The 20,502-nt window shown below is 47.9% G+C and overlaps 1 protein-coding gene across 1 annotated transcript in view; it reads left to right on the top strand.

Annotated features, from left to right (window-relative positions):
* ANO4 (anoctamin 4) overlaps positions 1-20,502 on the top strand; it is a 211,742-nt gene that overhangs the window by 85,572 nt on the left and 105,668 nt on the right. Inside the window, exons 5-6 of the mRNA XM_077807658.1 lie at positions 12,685-12,785; positions 16,959-17,003. Of these exons, the coding sequence (XP_077663784.1) occupies positions 12,685-12,785; positions 16,959-17,003 (146 nt within the window). The remainder of the gene's footprint in view (positions 1-12,684; positions 12,786-16,958; positions 17,004-20,502) is intronic.

The following is a 20,502-nucleotide window of genomic DNA, read 5'->3' as shown; positions in this document are numbered from 1 at the left end:
TCAGAAGAAACCCTAACTCTGTTACCCGAATGTAAATCCATTGAAATCAAGGAAAAATAGATATTTTAATTGTTGCAGGTTTCTGTCCCAGATGCCTCAAATCCATATTCATTCAATGTTGGCTGTTATGGTGTCCCTTGAAACCTCTGAAAGTTAGACCATAGCTGTGCAAAACTCTCCCATAGGACTATTTATGCCTCGTCTGCCTCCATTCTCTAGGAAGCATTATCCCAGTCGGGGGTATTGTTTCAGCTTCACTGATAATAATTCTGTATTATCTCACGGTAGTGTCTACTTTTTTCATGGCGAGTGCATCTGAAGTGACAGTAATCAGATTTAAAAGGCTCTTTTGTTGTTCCTTGAGTCTAAGGAACGTGCAGCCCCTTGTTTCATACAACAAATTATATTGCTGTACAGTAAACTCAGATATGGAGATGTTACTCACACTTCGGGCAAATGGCCTGGCCTAACGTTTTGCTCAAATCAGCCCCCTCAAGCTTTTTCTACACTAGGGCAAGTTTTCAAACATCCACTGGTGTTGGCAATGTTGGGAGTTTGTCAGCTGTTGGTTGTATTTAAGCATTGTGTCATTTAGACCTGCCCTGAGCAGGATTAGATGACACGTTGCTTATATACTGGCAAAAGCCAGCAGCCTGTCTATGCAATCGTTTCCAGTGTTGCTAACATCACTGGAGCTGAACTGGTGGAAAAGTTGTACAACGATAAAGTTTAACTTTATGTCCCAGTTTCATAACAGGATTTCACACACTCAGTAAATTATTTTACAATGTCATGCTGTGGCTGAGTTTCTTCATTTCAGAGTTACTCTATTAATAACTACCTGTTTCTTTTGTTGGACAATTTTTAAAAATCATCCTATTTGTATCCTTATCTGGATAATAAGACTACTTCATTTTCTCTACAGTTTTTCTACAAGTCAAAGGCTTTACTAAAACTGTGTGCACTCTATTCCCCTGGCTCTCCAAACCTGTAATATTATTGAAAATATTTATCATTATCTAGGTCTTAAAGAAGACAGTGTCCATTATTTCTTAAATTTCTCTAATCTATCTGCCTATCATATTAGTATAATATTATGCCTGGAACTAAGGCATATTGACAGGACAGTAATTATCTAGATTGTTGTGTGTGCACATTTTGAGATTTTGGCACTAGCTTATCCTTCCTCCAATTTTAGGACATTGCCTCTGGATTTTACTGCAGGTTTGCAGAACAGTTTTGTTAAATTGATACAATATGGGTGCTTGGTTTCTTTGTTTTTTTCGGTAATTCACTCGACAATGCTTATTAATGATTCTGCACTGTTGATGTAACAACGTAACTCTTGGAAGCCATGGATTTTGTACTTCCCATACTACTTAATTCTAAGAAGCTACATTGAGTCTGATTGTACAGACGGAAGATCATTAATGCAAACAGACCAACTTTGAGAGAGAAGAGAAAATACAATCGCCTTTCTCTTCTACTTATTGCGTAATGGTCTCAGCAGGAGCAATTCTGTCTTTCTGTCATTATCTACGCCTAAGGTGCCTATCACTGTGATAACTCAGCACCATTCATATCAGTTTATTTAGACCTGGTTTACACATAAAGTTTAACAGTTGTGGGAGTGACTTTTTTTCTTTTTTTTTACCAATGCTGTTAAAAGCTCTGATGTGGAAGCAGTTATAACCCATAGAACTGTGCTTCTATCAGTATATGTTATGCAGTTCGGGGGAAACAGGATAAGCTATAATGGTGTAAGCACTTTTATCCCATATAGCAGTGTTTATATTAGAGGGTATAGCCTGTTCAACTCTTCCCGTTGTGACAGGGTCAGGCCAGATGGCTACAGGAGAGTGATCCTATTGGAATCCAGGAAGTGGGCGGGCCCGCCCCCGCCCACTGCTAAAGGATCCCCACCCAGCCTAAGAGGGGGATCCACAGGACCTGGACACCAAATAAATACTGGGGACAACTAATGAAATAACAGGGACAGGAGTGTAGTCAAAGGGTCAAACGAAGGGAACCGGACGGGGACACCGAGCAGAGAATCCTGGACAGGGCCCACTGCTCATCAAAGGCATCAAGGGAGTCAGTAGACGCCGCCCAGAGGAACTCTGCCCGGATACGTGAATGGATGGAGGATCGGAAATAGGCCCCACAGTCACAGGAGACTCCATCGGCTAACCTCCTCATTCTGGTTTTATAGATGGCCATTTTAGCTAGGGCCAGGAGGAGGTTGACCAGGAGATCACATGACTTTGTGGGGCCGCGGATAGGGAGTACATAAATAAGAAGGTGAGGAGAAAAGTGCAACCAAAAACGTAATAAAATATTGGTGAGGAGCCGGAATAGGGGCTGCAGCCTGGCACACTCCAGATATATGTGTGCCAGGGTTTCCCTCACGCCGCAAAAGGGGCAGGTGTCTGGGATGGGGTGAACTGCGCCAAGTATGCGCCCGTGCTCACGGCTCCGTGAAGGAGCTGCCAACTGATATCCCCAGCGGGCCTCGGGACCAAGGTGGAATATAGGGCAGGAATGACCCACCGGGGCTCCTCACCCTGCAAAGGTGGCAGGAGGTCCCGCCATTTTGTATCAGGGCGGGACATGAGGGTGAGGGCGTGAAGGGTGTGGAGCACAAGCATGTATAGATGTTTCCTTGGCCCTGTCTGGAAGCAGACCAGCTGCAGCTTGTGCAGCTGGCTCACGGTGAAGGGGCAGGAGGGTTGGTTGGGTCCAGGGGGTAGGGGCCCAATGAAAAGGTCCGGTGGGCCTGGGGTGGACGGGGCGCTCCCTCGTGCAGGACCCAGTCGAGGTAAACCTGAGCAGTGGGTGGCAAAGCAGCCCTCACCTTCTCAAGTATGCGCCAGGGAGTACGAGGTCTGGAGAGCCCCATGGAGAGCATCAGCGGATCCAGCCAGTCTCCCTGGTCGTAGTCCAGGAGGTCTCCGACTCTTGTGACTTCTGCCAGGACCAACCTCTGGTGCACCGAGGGGGACTCCGCCACCTGCATGTGAAGCTGGGGGTTGTGTAGCAGGGGCTCCGCGAGGAGATCTGCCCCCTCAGTGGCCTCCATGGACCTGGTCATTGAAAGCAGTTTCCAGGTCCGAAGGAGGTCCTGGTAGAAGACCGGCAGCCTGGAGAGGTCTCGCAGAAGACTTCTCGGATGGAGATAAAGAAGCTGCCGGTCGTATCGGAGTCCTCGGAAGTGGCGCAGGAAGGCATGTGCCAGTATGCTCCACACCGGACTACCTGCACTATAAAGGAGCCTCTGCAGGGTCTGGAGGCAGAAGACATGGGCCTGAGTGTGCAGACACTTCAGACCCTGCCCTCCCTCCTCCAGAGGTAGATGGAGAACCCTTGCAGGGACCCACTGTAGTCCTGACCAAAAGAACTCCAGAATCGATGTCCGGAGGTTGGCCAGGAAACCCGAGGCCGGGACCAGGGTGTTGAGCCAGTACCAGAGCATGGACAGGACTAGCTGATTAAGCACCAGCGCTCTCCCTTGAAGGGAGCGGTACCGGAGTAATCCTGTCCATTTCCGGAGCTGCTCTATCACCCTGCCCTCTAAATTGTGCCAGTTCTCCGGTGGAGAGGGATGCGTGGCGGAAAGGTAAATGCCGAGATAGAACAGTGGACCTGCTCTCCACTGGATGGCCTGAAGCGTGGATACGATATGAAGCGTGGGTGGGAGGGAGCTCGCTTGCCAGCCGTCCCTGACCACCAGGCCAGAGCTCTTGACCCAGCTAACCTGGGTGGAGGAGGCTGCCGAATAGATGGCCTGGCAAGCCTCCACCTGCGCCAAGTCGCCCGGGTCCTGGACCACGAGGAGCACGTCGTCGGCGTATGCCGACAGGACCAGCCACAGCTCCGACTCCCACAGCACCAACCCTGTCAACCTCCTGAGGAGGAGACAGAGGAAGGGCTCGATCACCAGAGCATACAGCTGGCCCAAGAAGGGGCACCCCTGCCGTACTCCTCGCCCGAAGCTGACCAGTTCAGTCAGGGTACAGTTGAGCCTGACCAGACACTCTGCGGAGGTGTACGGCACCCGGAGAAAACCCACAAACTGGGGTCCGAAGCCAAACGCCTGCAGAGTGCTCAGGAGATACCCGTGGTCCACCCTGTTGAACGCCTTCTCCTGATCCAAGGACAGGAGGGCAAATGACAGACCATCCCTACACCTGAGTTCCAAAAGGTCCCAGACCAGATATACGTTGTCAAAGATGCTGCGGCCCGGGACAGTGTAGGTCTGGTCTCGGTGGACCATGTCCGCCAGCACGGACTCTAGCCACAGCGAGATGGCTTTTGCCACGACTTTGTAGTCCGTGCTGAGGAGCGAGACGGGACGCCAGTTTCGTAAATCGCAGAGGTCCCCCTTCTTTGGCAATACAGCGAGCACGGCTCGCCTGCACGAAAGAGGGAGGACCCCGCTCTGCAAAGACTCGGCCCAGACAGTGACTAGGTCTGGGCTGAGGACACCCCAGAACACACGGTAGAACTCCACGGTCAGCCCGTCCATGCCCGGAGATTTATTGGTGGGCATGCGGCGGAGGGCTTCCAAGAACTCAGCCAGAGTGAGAGGCAGCTCTAGCCGGTCTTGGTCGCCCACGCTGACCGTAGGGAGCTCCTCCCAGAGCACTCTGCAAGCGTTAGGATTGGTCGGATCCAGGGAGAAAAGGCTTGTGTAGAAGGCTCTTGCCCTTCTGCACATCTCCACTGGGTCCGTGAGAGGGGTGCCATCTTCTGCCAGAAGACTGATGACAAGTTTCTTGGCCCCTCTCCTTTTCTCCAGGGCATAGAAGAAGCGGGAGCCGCAATCCATCTCCTGAAGGAGACGGATGCAGGTTTGAACAAAGGCGCCCTGGGCCTGATGATCCTCGAGGGCCCGGAGCTCCTCCTGCTTCTCCCGGCATGCTTCGCAGAGGGGCGGCTCCTCGGGGCTGGCGGCCAGATGCCTCTCCAGCTCTAAGACCTCCCAGTCCAACTGCTCTATTGCCACATCCCTCCATCGGCTGGCGACCCGGGTGTAGTCACGGCAGAAGAGCCAGGCGCACACCTTCCCCAGGTCCCACCACCGCTGCGCTGAGGGAAAGGCACACCACTGCCCTTGCCAGGCCAGCCAGAACTCCTGGAAGGATGCCACGAAGCCCACATCCTCCAACAAGCTGTTATTGAAATGCCAATAGGCCGGCCCTGGCCTCTCCACACAGGGAGGCCGTCACTGTGGCTAAATGATGGTCAGAAAATGGGGCCAGCCAGATGCTGGAGGAGTGGGCTCGTGAAAGGTGGAAGCGTGATAAATAAATGCGGTCCAACTGGGAGTGGCGCAACCCATGGGCCTCTACCCGTACAAAGATGAATGTGGAAATGTCATCCGGGTGGTGGTTGTGCCAGACGTCCACCAGGGAGTGATGTTCCACTATCTCCCAGAGGACGTCCGCGGCAGCCGGGCATTGCTCAGTCCCCGAGCTGTCCCATTCCTTGAGAGTGGTGTTGAAATCCCCGCCCAGGACCAGGCACTTGTGAGGATCCAAGGTGCCGAGGAAGGCGGATGCCTGCTGATAGAATCGCAACTGCTCCAGGCCTGATGTCGGGGCATAGACGTTAATGAGGTTGACCACGAGCCCCTCCATACGGACCCGGAGGTGCAGCAGGCACAATCTCGGCGACCCCCAGCACCTCGGGCTGTAGGTTGGGGGAGAACAGGGTCGCCACTCCAGCCGTACGAACTGTGAGATGGCTAAAGTAGACCCTGTCCCCCCATTCTAGCCACCAGCTCTCTTCGGCGGCCGGATCCGTATGGGTCTCCTGCAGGAAAACCACAGAGTACCTCCCCTCCCGAAGGAAGGAGAGCACCTGGCACCTGCAGAGACCCATCCTATAGCCCCAGGTGTTCAATGTTGCAATGATGAGCGGTGCCATGAGGAGGGCTGGGGGGGATCCTCGCCGGCAGGGACGCTTGCGGCCCCCATTGGGCCACGCAGCAAACCGTGACCTACCCCGTAGGTGAGTAACAAGTCACGGAAGCCGTGGACCCGCTGGTAGGCTTCAGCAGCCTGGTTCCCACTCCTTTTCCCCTCCCCCATAAGGACCCTTGCAGCCTGGAGGATCTGATGAAAGTCCCCACATCTCTGGAGAGCAAGCTGTACCTTGTTGTGGGAGCCATGGACGTCTTCTAAAAACTCCCGCAGCTCCTCTTGCAGTGCATGGGGGGGTGGGATTACTGTCTCCTGGTCATCCCCTGATGGAGCCCCTGGCACAGCCCCATGGCCCACCGAGATGGGCAGGCAAGTTGTGGACCCCCGACGGGGCGCCCGACGGACTGGCGCCACGCGGCCCACCTCAAACCCTGGGGCAATAGGGGGCAGCGGAGGAAAGATAGCAGCTCCTAGTGGGTCGGGACAGGGAAACACAAAGGCCGCTCCCTGGGGGTCATTTGCTGGAAAAGGGAAGGAGACAGCCCCAGGGGCAGTAATAACATCGCAGGAGGTGGAGGGGTTAGGGACAGGGTCGGCATCGGGGCAGAGCCAGGGGCAGAGGTGAGAGTCTGGGCTCCAGAAGCCAAGCAGCTGGGTGGTGGCACCTCCCAGTCAGGCTCAAGGATTTGGGGGGTGGGGAGGGGGCTTTCAGCAATGCCGGGTGCAGGCTCTATGGTGGGTTTGGCAGCCACAGTATCAGGAGGTGGACTATCTTCTGTAGGGCCCCCACCCGGGAAGGAGGTCAATTGCTCCACACCAACGAGGGGTGCCCCTGGTGGCTCGGGTCCTGGCCGCGTGGCACTGGCCATTGCCTCAGCAGGCCCCACCCGTCTCGGCTCCCGCCATCGTGAGCGGGGAGGGAAGGGGAGACACCAGAAGGAGAAGGGGAAAGGGGAAGGAGGTCAACCACTCCTCCACGCTAGGCTGCAGGCAGGGGAGGAAGGCACCAAAGGGGGTGGGCTGGATGGGGGGGAATCAGGGGTTAGGGATCAGTGACCAACACTGGGTGGGATTCCGGCTCCTCTAGCTGCACTAGGGGAGGAGGGGATACAACAGCATTGGGGGTGCAGTGAAGAGGGTTTAAACTAAAATGGGGAGTGGCACAAGCACATGGGAGGGGGCATGGGCGCACGGAGCGAGGGGCTAAGCGGCTGGAGGTAGGACCGGAAAACCAAGGGGCTAGCGTCAAAGGCTGGGGCGGGGCAAACAAACAAATGCTGCGGAGGGATGCGGGCAGGGCAAGCAAACAAACTGAAGCTAGTAAGGGGGGCTGGGGCAAAAAGGGGGGGCAAAAGGCTGCAAGGGGCAAATGGGGCAGGTAGCAAAGGGCAAAGCTGTGAGGTGGGCAGTCCGGGGTGGGGAGGGGGCATGTGCGCCTACGTGCGCTTGCACAAAGTCAGTTTGGGCTGGCTGCTGCTTCTGGCCCAAATGGTGGAAATAGGGCGTGGCAAGCCAAGCAAGCAGCTGAGTCCAGAGGCAGGAGCTGAGGCAGATGGTAAACTGCCAGTGGGGGTGATGGAGGGGGCAGTGATGGTGGTGGGGGTTGTGGGGGACAGATGGATTGGGGGGCAGCTCCACGCCACACCCCCTGTGTCCCCACAAACACAGTCAAGACCCCCACCACAAGAGCACAGTTTGAAAGATACTCAGTTCAAAAGGCCCCCTCCACGGTGGTCTGCAAAGTCTCTAGGTGCTCCCCCACTGGTAGATGGTCCTCTTTTCCTCCTCGGGGCTTGAGCAGCTCCAGGCAGCAGACTCCGCAGCAGCCGCTCCAGGAACTCCAGGTGGTGGTCCGGGCAGGTAGAAAGAACACCTCTCAGGTGGTGGTGGTGGTGGTGTCCACAACAGCAACCGCTGGGGCTGGGGTCCCTCACTCCTCTCCTCTGGGGAGCAGGCCAGCAGGCTCCCCCACCCCCCCAAGGGGCTGCAGTTGGAGCAGTAACAGCTCCGAGAATGGGGGTCCAGCAGCTGGCTAGCAACCAGGTAGCAGAGAAGGGGGGATGGTGTCTGGCCTAGCCAGGGGAGCAGCTAGAGCAGCAACAGCAGCAGGGAGAGCCCAGGGCCTAGCAGCAGCAGTACCAGCAGCAGCCCTCTCCCTCCTTCTCCCTCCAGGCCAGAGGGCTACAGGAGAGTGATAGAAGGGAGAGCTATTGGTCCCAGGTAAAGCAGGTCCCTTTTCTCTGGGTAAGGGAACAGGAGAGTGATAGAAGGTAGATATATTAGCCCCAGATTAAGCAGGTTCCTTTTTCCTGAGTAAGATAATGGGTTGTTCCAGAACAATCAGGAAGTTGCTGGAACCAATTAAGGCAGGTTAATTAGGACACCCGGAGCCAATTAAGAAGCTACCAGAATCAGTTAGGACAGGCAGGCTAAGCAGGGCACCTGGTTTTAAAAAGGACCTCACTTCAGTTAGTGAGGCACGTGTGAGGAGCTGGGAGCAAGAGGTGCAAGAAGTTGAGAGTGAGAAGGCATACAGCTGGAGGACTGAGAAGTACAAGTGTTATCAGACGCAAGGAGGAAGGTCCTGTGGTGAGGATAAAGAAGGTGTTGGGAGGAGGCCATGGGGAAGTAGCCCAGGGAGTTGTAGCTGGCATGCAGCTGTTACAAGAGACACTGTAGACAGTTGCAATCCACAGGGCCCTCGGCTGGCACACGGAGTAGAGGGCGGGCCCGGGTTCCCCCATCCCCCCAACTCCCTATTTGAGACAAGAGGTGACCTAGACTGTGGGTCCCACCAGAGGGGAAGGTCCCTGGCCTATCCCCCGACCCACTAGGTGGGTCAGCAGACACTGTGGGGATTGTTCTCCTCCCTTTCCCCAAGCTAGCCAGTGATGAGGTTAGCTGAGTGGACGACAGGTTTGAGCCACTCACAAAAGTGGCCAAACTGAGGGCTGCTGTGAATCTCTGAGGTGAGCAAATCCGCCTATGAGCGCAGGACCCACCAAGGCAGAGGAGGAACTTCGTCACACCGCATAACTGTACCAGCAAAATGCTCCTAGCATAGAAAAGATTGTTAGTAAATAATTGAGGGTATCATGCAAGTTGTGGAAACTTCTTGACACAATTTTAAAACATTTTTCTAAGTTTTACTTTCAAGGATAAAAGAATCTGATCATTCTAAGCCAGTTCTATTTTCCATTTAAAAGAAAAGAAAAGAAAAAGACAACGAATTTAATGCTTATGACAAGTTAGTAGGTTGATGGCACTGGAGACTGAAACCCATTATTTGTGCTACACAGAAGCAATGAAAGTTTCCATGCTGGCGTGTTTTGGAGGCTGGAACTGGAAGCATTTAGATTTAAATGTAAGAGGCTAATTTAAAGGATTGGTCAGAGCTGTTTTTTTTAATAGAAAATTGGGTTTTCAACTAGAGAAAAATTTTAGTGAAAGTGTCTGCTTGCCACTAAAATTTCTGAGGTTTATAAAAAAACAATTTGCCCCAAAAATTTGAGTTTTCAACCAAAAAAAGGGTTGTTGTTTGCTTGTGTGGGATTTTGTTGTTGATATTTTGTTATTTTTAGATGAAAAGACCATTTTTCTTCTCCTGACCAGCTGTACTAATTAAGTCTCCCTGGCCATTCAGTTTGGGCCCTTCTGAAGACTGCCAACAAGGTACTAAGAGAAATATATATTTTACTCTCCTCTAAGGATTGGATTGAGAGTACCAACTCATTTCAACACTGACCACCAGACAGTTATCATCTGGTGACAACTTTTAGTCACTAGTGCCCCGGCTCTCATCCAAAGAAGTGATATAAGCTCCCTATCTCTTTCCTATTCCCATGAGTTTCATTGCCAAGGTTTGTATTTGTTTATCATCTTCCCATCACTTTCCAGTCAACTGTTCCTGTTGAGAAATATGGTTTCAGTGTGTCACAGAGGAGGACTGTTGTATTATTTTTTGTGTCAATAATGTGGAAAAAAAGCAGTCGCATGCAAGAGACTTGATTTTTGGATTGGAGTGATTTGAGTACTTCATGTTTTTCATGCTAATAAAGATAATTTATTATCAATGATCAAGTAATCAAGGAAAAGGGCTAAATTCCCCCTGCTTTACCATGGCTTTCCCTGGTATGGCTGAGGCACACAGCTCCCAGAGGTAGAAAATGTGTGAAAAGCAGAAAGGTGTGAAAAGCAGCTGCCAACTTCCCCTCTACTAGGGAGCTCATGGAGAGTTAGCACGGCCTTAAAATTGGGTGGGAGTGACTGACTGAGGCTGTGTGGCCAGTGCAGCCAGGAAGTCCATTTTTTCAAGACATCCCTGCTCCTGTCTGGAGCTCCTGTAATGTCCCAGTGGGAAGAAAAGTTGCCCTCTCTAGGCAGCAGAAACCTGAGGGAGGAGGCAGTGAAAACACCAACTCACCTCCCTTGAGGCTGCATCCCCCAGAGGTGCAGCAACAGTAAAAGTGAATCAAGCTCCGTACATTTACTCATGAAAAATGCAGGTATAGGTGTTGTTAAATATCGCTTTCCAAGGGCCACCTGGCCAAAACCTTGGGAAGGCTGGGGTGAGTTATTGCTTCCTCCCAAGGGCGGTCTGGAAACTCCCTTTTTATATAGCTTTCTAAATAGTTGTATGTGTGGAGGGGATGGATGGCAGGGAAGACTGAGATTTGCCTGGGGCTGGTCTGCTGTACTCTTTCTTAGCACTCTGCACTGAACTGAGCAACAGGAGACTTCAACTCAATTTTCAAATGTGGGCCCAGTGAATGCCACATTAATCCTGCATTTGGGTCCACATTTCAGTATTTAGGCATGTAAATGCCCATTCAACATGTCAAAATGTCAATTTGAGCATCGGGATGCAAGCCTTCGATATTCTATTAAGGTCCCCAGGTCTGGAAACTGATCTCAGTAAACTTGGCCCGACAAATGAAAAGGAAAGATTTGGTTGCGGAAAAGGTTGGGGGTGGAAAAATGTATTTGTGGTACAGGCCTCCAAAGAAAGATGTGACCTGTAGGTTGATACTGGATATTATCATCCATAAATGCTTTGGATTTTTCATAAAGATCGGAGATCTAAATTGACAGCAACTCACCATTATCTGTTGCTTTTCTGCAACTGTGTAAACATGGTACTAAGTATATATACCACCTACTCACTAATTATATACTGGAGGAGAAAGCTATAGATGAAGCACAGAAAAAGCACTTAGAAGTAGAGAGAGACCGTATTTAATTACTACTCTAATGAAGAGAAGATTAACAGAAGCTATCCATTGAAATATTTTTGTCGCTAAGATGATTCACTGGATATTTTCTGTCAGGTATTTTATTAGGACCTATTTTCTCTCTTCAGCATAGAAGAAAGCTGCATTTCATTTTTTATTTCCCTTGTTTTGCATCCACCTTTCTTTTTTTCTTTTAGAATTTCTCACATTTTTCCTCATGAATTTTAACTGTTCATAACTACTGTGAGAATATGACTTTTATATGAATAATTTCTCACTCATCCTCTTCCTCAGAAGAAGCCTGAAACCCTCCAAATGTGTTTTGTTTAGATTTTCTACCAATAAAAACTGATGCAATCACATTGCAGGGTATCAGTGAAACAAACCACATCCGATAAAGGAAACATTTTATTTCTCTTGACTACTTACAGATTTATGAGGCTCCTGTGTGAAAGGAAATGTTTAACATCTGAGAGATTAAATTCAGATAATTGGGGAATATCCATGCACCCATATCATTAACCTCATCCTCAGCAGTGAACAGGCCCCCTTTAACTCCAGTCATGTTTCCTGGTTATGTGTTGGTGGGTTTTGATGGTTAATAGAGAGCTGCTGTGGCTGTCACGAATTACATTATAAATAATTCTGTGGGAATTTCACAGGCTTTTAAAAAATATGTGAACAGCTAACATTGTGGGTACATGGACAGCTATCAGCATTCTTCTTCATTACCTCTTTACGCCCTGTCTTGTCCTCCAGCAACCACACAGTCCCACAGACCCCTTATGTTTCCCATGTCCTCTCCATACAGAGCCTCACTTTCCCTCCTGGCCACCAGCAGAGCTGAATTCCTCCCCTCATCCCTATCTGTGCACCACTATACATTATTCTCTTAGGGTGATAGTCACTCTGACATCCCATGGTGGATTCAAGGATTGCAAGGATTGAGGGCAGGAGGGAGGTCTCCTCCCCCTCTACAGTCTGTGGAATTTCCCCAGGTGGGAGAATGCAGATAGCCCAAGGTCATGCTGATAAAACCATGTCATTGTGTATTCTTTTTCTTTCATGAAAACATACACACATGCACACGTGGTAATATCTGCTGTAGTATAACATAGACCCCCCAGGTTAAGAGGTCCTTGTGTCCCTTAGAGGGGAGAAGTAATCAGGCCCCTTGTATGCTATAGTGACAGGATCAGAACCAAGCCTCAGCCTCAGTCTGTTTCTCTCAGGCTAGCAGGAGCTAGGAGTGCATGTGAAGCAAAGCACTCAAACCTGAGGCTCAGATGAGTATTCCTTGCATTGTTTCCTACCCATCCCCTGTAATGGACATGCTTTTCTGGAGGAAGACAGCCCATTGGAAGGAAATCATCAGAGCAGTGTCAAGGATAATGTTTTATATGTGCATTTGTGGAAAGAAGAAACCCTTGCAATTCTGAAACATATCTGTGGGTGGGTGGAAATTGACTAGTGTTAAAGGTTCTTTGGCCCTCACTTGGCTTGGTGGCTGTTCTGTTTTTCTGTTGCAGTCATCTTTAACAAACGGTGATATCATCTTTGTGAAGTTGCACGCCCCCTGGGAGGTCCTGGGCAGATATGCAGAAGTAATGAATGTAAGAATGCCTTTCAGGTAGGTGGAGCTACATTTTGTGCTCAGGCTTTACTGTAAAGAGAGTGTAAAACTAAAACTGAAATGCGCCCGGAAAAGCTATTCTATGAAATACCTCACATCTTTAGAAAATATAAATGGAGTGACACTGATACCAGAGTCACTGATATGTCTTGTTAATTTGCCCGCAATTTTAGTACAATAGCAGTTTTAGCAGTGCTGCTATTTTCATGGGGTATTCTGTCCGTAGGCCCTTTAACCCCTTCACTGCTGGAGCCCCCTGCATACTCGTGCGCTGCTGTTTTTTAAATGGACATGTCCTTGAAATCAATGGGCAGTTGAGACGATCCAGGTACGTACGGCAGCACAGAAGGTGCATGTCTGTTAGACGTATCTGGCATGTACGGCACCTGTAAATTGTCTGTCTGTATAGTGTGTAGTTGGGGAAATACAGAACATAAATAAGCATTCAATCTAATAGAAGATAGGAATTCAGATGGAAGATTTTCTTTTGAAACATAGAGTTTCTCTTTGAAAGAACAGAAATTGTATTCTGTGCTATTGATGGCCAAATCAATTCCAAATGGTCATTCAGACCAATTTTTCCCTCTTGTCAAATATGATTTATATGATGGGTTTCAATCCTGATATTAAAAACAGTTTTATTCTACTGGTTATAAAAACTGTGTTAAAATAGTGTAAAGTGTTTGGCTTAAATGGGCCAAACCCAAAGCTTCATAGGTTCTGGTTCTCCTTTCACTTCCTGAGATTACATCAGTAGAGCTCCACTGATTTAAGGGAGTTATTCCTGATTTACTCTGATATGAGCAAGAGAAGAAGAAAGCCCAGAGTCACAAATGGTGATTGATCCCAGAGTAAAGCCCCTCAGAGAACTTCTATGGATGTCTCCTCCCCATTTTGAGATGAAAATGTGCCTTTTATGTACTACATCCTGTTGTGTTGTCATAGTCTTAGTTATTAGGAAAATTAAAGATGAATTAAGGACAGATTTTCAGGCTCAATCTGCATTTAGTAGGATTTTCATGTTAACACAAACCTCAGAATTCTTTAGCCTTGTTTAACTTTCCCTTCTGTGTGTTTTTAACATTAAAAAGGAAAAACTATGTAAATTGTATCATGAACAACTGCAAGGGTTTTTATACAGTAGTTTAAAAAGTGTGCTACAAATATTAAGACAATGGGCCAAATTCTCTCAATGTAACTCCACTGATTTCATTGGCATAACAGTGGGATGAATTTGGTCGAATAAACTTTAACAGCTCTTGTTTGTCAGATGGGAGCATGATCCAGCAAAAAGTAAAATTTCGGGTAGAAAACCCGGGCCTTCCTGATCTGGCTTGCTTACCAGAAGTCACCATTTTCAATAGACAGCCATTTCAACATGCATTTAGCCTATATTTAAAAACTAAAAAATGACATTCAGTGGTTCTTTGATGTGCTGTCTGTCCATGGCTTCCTTCTTTGCACAGCCATTGCAAAGTATTATGCCAGTATTCTATAATATGAAGTCACTGCAATGTTACTGCAAAAATGTGTATTAGACAAAGTTTTTTGTTAAACATTTTATACCCAATATTTTAACAGTAACTTAACTGTTTAGACTGTAAACATGAAGGCCAACATTTGTCTGCCTTGGTTTTTGTTTTCGGTGCCTAATCTGAGACACCTGTGCCCTGATTTTCAGAGCTCCTGAGCACTTGCAGTTCCTGATAACCTAAGTCTCAGCACTTTGGTAAACTAGGCCTTTTGTGCCTCAAGCAGGGGACCCAACATTGGTAGAAACTTCTGAAGATTTGGGCCAGACTAAGCAGCATTTTCAAAAGCACTCAGTATTGGCCTAACTGTGCTGCCACTGAATTCAGTGGGAGAATTAACACTGACGTCACCAGAGGCAGGTTTATGCAAAGGGGGCAATTGCCCAGGGGCCTGGGAGATTTAAAAGGGCCGGGGGCCCCCAGCTACTGCTGGCAGCACAGCGGGGCTAAGACAGGCTTCCTGCCCACCCTCGCTCCGCACTGCTCCTGGAAGCAGCCGGCACGTCCCTGCAGCCCCTGGAGAGAGGGTCTCCGCGTGCTGCCCCTGCCCTGAGCACCAGCTCTGTAGCTCCCATTGGCTGGGAACTGAGGCCAATGGGAACTGCGGGAGCGGTGCCTGTGGGCAATAGCACACGGAGACCTCTGGGCCCCCCCGCCTATGAGCCGCTGCCAGAGGGGTGTGCTGGTTGCTTTTGGGAGCCGTCGAAAGTAAGCACCGACCCTCTGGCCCCCTCCTGCAGCCCAACCCCCGGCCCCAGCCTAGAGCCTGCACCCAAACTCCCTCCCAGAGCCACACTCCGCACCCCCTCCCACACCCAAACTCCCTGTCCCAGCCTGGTGAAAGTGAGTGAGGGTGGGGGAAAGTGAGTGACTGGGGGGGGGGGGAGTGGATGGAGTGAGCAGGGGGAGGGGCCTTAGAGAAGGAGTGGGACATGGGCATGGTCTCAGGGAAGAGGCCGGGCAGGGGCAGGGCAAGGGTCTTTGGGTTGGCGTGATTAGACAGTTGGCAACCCTACTGGGCGGGCATGTAGAAGCCCCGACCATGCTGGAAGAGTGCGCCCAGCAGTGCAGCCGGCAGCTCGCTGGACAACAACCAGCAGGCACAGCACTGCCCAAATGTCAGGCGGACTGGCGCGGCTTGTGTACACATGGGGGCCCATTGACCCCCTGTTCTGCCCTGGGGCCTGGAATTACTGTCAGCGGCCTGGCTAGGGGTAGTGTTAGGTCAACACGGAGTGCTTTTGAAAATCTACTCCACAATCTGGGCTTTAATGATCTGCAAAATATCTTACATTATTTAAATTCTAAATGCTGAAAGTAACTGAAATTGATAACTAATTTTCCTTCCTCTATTGTTTTAAGCAACAATACAGCTTTTATTTTAAAAACTTGCCAAACATAATTGCTTCTAAGGCACTAATGGATATTGCCATGGTATTTTAAAATCTGTCCAAATTCGCAGAATGAGCTGTGTGGTGTGAACCCTTCGTTTTCCAGAACTGGTATAGATCAGCATTAAATGATGGAACATTTCAGAATACATAGAACCTGCCTTGGGTTAACAATGACTTCCAGTGGATGACAAAGTCAAACTAAGGAGCAGGAGACTGGAGTTCACTAAGACATCCAAATCTTGCTGTAAGGAAGATTAAGAAACCCACGGCTGAACTGCCCTCAAATTTTTGAAATGTTTTAAGATGCTGAAGGCAGTGGTCCAAATTCTGGCAGGCACTGTGGACAGGAGCATACCAAGAGAACAACGACCAGCAGCAGGAGAACGGGGTGGAAGCTGGACACCCCATTCTGGCTCCAACTGGAGCTGATAGGGATGTTGCTCTGCAGGCCCTCTGTGACAAGAGCCAGGAAGGGGCAACCTGGGGTTGGGTCATAGGAGTGAGGGGGTGTGGTCAGAATGCTTATACTTGTGCACTCCTGACTCCTCACTGACCCCTATGCATGTATCCCTCCTCCACCCCTGCCCACACACACACACAGCTTATTCCGTTCACAATAGGAGTTAGGTATGCCTGATATGAGGGGTGGGAGAAGTGGGCTGCACATGGGGCATGTGCCAACCACATATTAATTTTGCTTCTGCAGTCTATATGTTCTTCTGTTTGGGGCGGGGGGAGATTACTTCCCAGAGACCCAGCATTTGTCCTGATAAATACTGCATGTATGATGGTATAGTTTAGTGTCAGGCTTTGGTTTCCACTTTCCTGGATTTTTAAACATTCCCCTATTTAAACAACATGTAATTTATCCAATGCTATATTTAATGATTAAATTATTGATGTTAAAAGCATACAGTTTAATTTATTCACATTTGTATTTGCCTTGTAAAGAGCAGACATCCATTTGCTGAATACTGTGAAACCAAAATGCCTCTGAATCCCTGTCCTCCAGGCATTATAAACGGCAGAAATAAAAAAGTAATGACAGAAACCATTACTTTCCTGCAATTCAAACAGTGTCATAATTTGTCTTGGGCTCCTTTGACAGTTCTGTTAATCTCTCTTTTTAGTCTCTTCCTCCACCTCTTACAGGCTTCTATCTTCAATTTCCTTCCTTGCTAGTTCATACTGTAACTGACGATGGGTTTTCTTCTCGACTGGCTTCATTTTTGCTGTTCTTCCAGGAGAAAAATCTATTACCTGCACCGCCGGCACAAGTTCATGAACAGGTTGGTCAATCCCTCAAGCTGGTGTATTTCTTTGGCAGATCAGAGTTGATAGTCAAACTCTTGGGAAGGTTCAAGTTGTAAGGAGAGTTATTAATGTACATTCAAGCCTACCATTCCTGCAAATACAGTAGTTGCACTTTCAAGGTTTCTACCATTTGAGAGAGATTATCAGTTTTTCCCATTTTAAGTATAGGGAATCTCAAACTGGTGGAATCTTTCAAAATGGAAGAAGCTTTTTCAGGACAACAGTTGCAGCTATTTCTCTTCCCATGTAGCTCAGTAAGGAATTTTGGGAAGCTAACAATATCATTAGAATCTGTTATTTATTATTCACTTTCAGCAATACACCCTTTCCCCCTGATGGTAATGTCAGCGTTATTTATTTATTGTGCTGTCAGTGTGCATAGTGCTTTAGAGTAATAGACAATGAACCATATTAATCTCTGGTGTAACTCCATTAAAATCAATTCAGTAACATGAGAGATTAATCTTTCCCAAGATCTCTGCCTTGAAGCACTTCTGCCCAGTTGCCAAATGCATTAAAGACATGTTTGATGCATGCTTTGTATCTAATTTGTAAAATAATCAAAGGTTTTCAGTCTTCACAATTTTCACCCTTTTTGTTTGACTCAAGCATTTCCTTGGCCAACTAAGCAAAAATGTTTCAAAAAATATCGGAGGAATGTACCAGAGAAATGTGGCAAGGCTCAGTCTGTATGCTGGGATTTAGGCTCAGTCTGTATGCTGGGATTTAGTGCCTGCATGATGGTGGGATTTTCAAAAGTGCTCAGCACTGGTCATATTCTTCTCTCCTGGAAGTTAATAGTGACGCTCCCATTGATTTTGTAGTGGTGTGGCTGCTTATTGCCTCTTGAGCACCCCCTAATGGACAGAGGTCACTGTACAGCACCCTGCCTTTGTTGCTGGCCCATATATTCAAGGCCCTTTAAGAAGTCAGAGTTCACAAAGTAGTTCAAAGAAACTCCAGAAGGGACCCCAGGGAGCTGTCTGGTGCACATGGTCGTCCCCTCCCTCCAGGTCCCCAAATCCAGTTCAGTGTCCCTCGCCCATTAGTCCAACACAAATTCTTTCAGAACAAAACACAAACTGACTCAGTCTTCACCCCTGTTTCAGATGGGCACAGCCCCTTCCTCACTGAGGCTCAGTCTCTCCCCTGCTTGTTGGGCAGGGTGTCTCCCAGGTCTCCCAATTTAGAGAGCTTCCTCCTGCTTCTTGCAATCTCAGTCACTCTCCCAACTCCTCCCCCCGGCCCCCACAGCTTCCTGCTGCCTTTTACCCAGGGATCACCTGATTCCACCCAGGCTTTGTAATCAGGGCTGACTTAGCCCCGGGTTCTCCAGCCCATGGGAAAACCAACCTGTTACAGACTTCCAGGGGAGCAGAGTTAGGCAAACATTGGGCACTTGTGAAAACTCCTGCTTGAGAGTGATGGGTGCTTCACACTGCAGATTTGATAGAAGGTAGATATTTTACAGGTAAAGATAATTTACTGTAGATTGACAAGTTTATTTGGAATTTATTAAAAATTCAATCTTTTTACTTTATTATGATATTAAATCCCATTATTCCCTGCTGATGGTATGAGGGTATCAGCATTGTTCTAATATTATAGTAAACACATGGTTTCATTGGTAGATGGTATATGATCTCTCCATGGAATACAAATCATTTCCTTGGTGGACAGAAAACTTTCATGAATCCTAAAGCTTGTTACTTCCCCATCTCCCAAATAAGTGCTGTAGGGTTTGGTAACTTTAGAATCTCAGAAGGTCAATGACTTTTCTAAGGCAATGTCAAGTATGAGGGTACTAGTGGAGTTATATCAGCCCAGGGATGAATTCAGCCACAAAGTGCTATAAAAGTCGTCATTCCCTAGAAAGTGGGCAGATAGTGCATACCTGAAGCAACACATTGTTTTTTCGCCAGACGGAAAGAGTTAGTGTTTCGTGACCACTTGCACTGAATATAAAAACATTCCTGGTCCAGAACTGGTGCAGTGCTTGAATGGAGTCACTACTGAGTGTCTCTCCTGCCACCCCAATCTTCACAACTGAATGGCACTGAGTTGATTTGGATTGAAATTAAAGGCACATGGTTGGTTTGACCAAAATAATGGCACACATTGAAGGAGCATGCATAGGTTCATGTGTGTGTGTGTGTATGTATGTATTCATATTCAATTTTTTGTTTCCACTTGCTTGCATAATGAGTCAGTGTGCCATTTGAGCCCAGTATAATGAGTGATTTGATCTTTTTATAGTGTTTAAGTTCCTGGATGACGAAAATACCTGGCTAAATCTAGACCTTGTATTATATCAGTCCTATAAATAGTTCCTTGAGACAAAAATACAAACCAAACAAAAAATCCTGGAGAAAAACAAGCACAAATAACAAAGTGTTCAGATTTATTTCCAGTTCTGTAGAACACTAATATACAAATCCAGTATGAGGCAATGGAGACAGGTTCAGTTAAAATGAGAAATGACTTGAATGTTTGTCCATTTCTTGAGCTAAACCCAAAGCTTTTTTGAAGTTTGGGCAATTTTGATAAAGGACATGTTTCAGGGTGCAGTCTAGTGCAGGCCACCCTGCAGCATGGCACAACAGTCACCCTGCCCTCAGTTTCCCACTCAGACAAACGCAGATGCACCCAGGCATTTTAAATAACGTTCTCCCTCTGATTGTCTGTTTTATTACCATAACATAAAATAAACTTTAGAGCTGATTTTTAAAAATGGAATTTCTGTACCACAAGAAATTCCAATATTTTTGTCCATTTGTTTTCATTCAGAATTGAAATTAAAAAGTGTTGATATTTCTTGGAACAAAAAGTTCCAAAAATTTTGATTTGGAAACTCTAAATCTTTTTTTATTGAGTTTGTCAACATCATTAACATCATGGGAGTACCATGTGGCACCATGGTGGCCAGCCACAGGGAGAAACTGCAGTGCATCATGAGAAATATAGCCCTATAGGGGAAGACGAGGGCATGAAAGATCTGGAACTACAACTCCCATGAAGCACTGTGGCAACTCAGACAAACACTGAGATTAATGTCAACCCAAAATGAAACACTTTTGATTTTCCTAATGGAACATTTCACCAAAATCAATCTTTGCCTACAGAAATTTTTGAATTTGACAAAACTCCCAAAACCCAATGAGAACGTGTTTTGTTTGAATTTCTTTGACAAGCCCAAAGAAACATAAAGTTTTCTGTGGCTCTGCTAGATTTAAACCATTTCTCTCCTAGTTGGCAGAATTCTCTACAGCCCTCCTTCCAGCAACTGCATCACTTACATCCTTGGTGCAGGGTTCTCCACAGCCCTCCTTTTAGGTGCTGCCTTAGCAATCCTTTATCCCATACGTATAGGTTCTCTGCAGCCCCCCAAGGAGTTTCAGTCCTTCTGCCCTTGGTGCAGGGTATCTCACAGCCTTTCTTCTAGGAGCTGTGTCTGAATCCTGGCAAGCTCCCTGG

The sequence above is a fragment of the Eretmochelys imbricata genome, chromosome 1, assembly GCF_965152235.1.
Source record: "Eretmochelys imbricata isolate rEreImb1 chromosome 1, rEreImb1.hap1, whole genome shotgun sequence".
Taxonomy (NCBI): domain Eukaryota; kingdom Metazoa; phylum Chordata; order Testudines; family Cheloniidae; genus Eretmochelys; species Eretmochelys imbricata.
The sequence above is the reverse complement of the archived record's forward strand: the minus strand, read 5'-3'. Positions and strand labels throughout refer to the sequence as shown.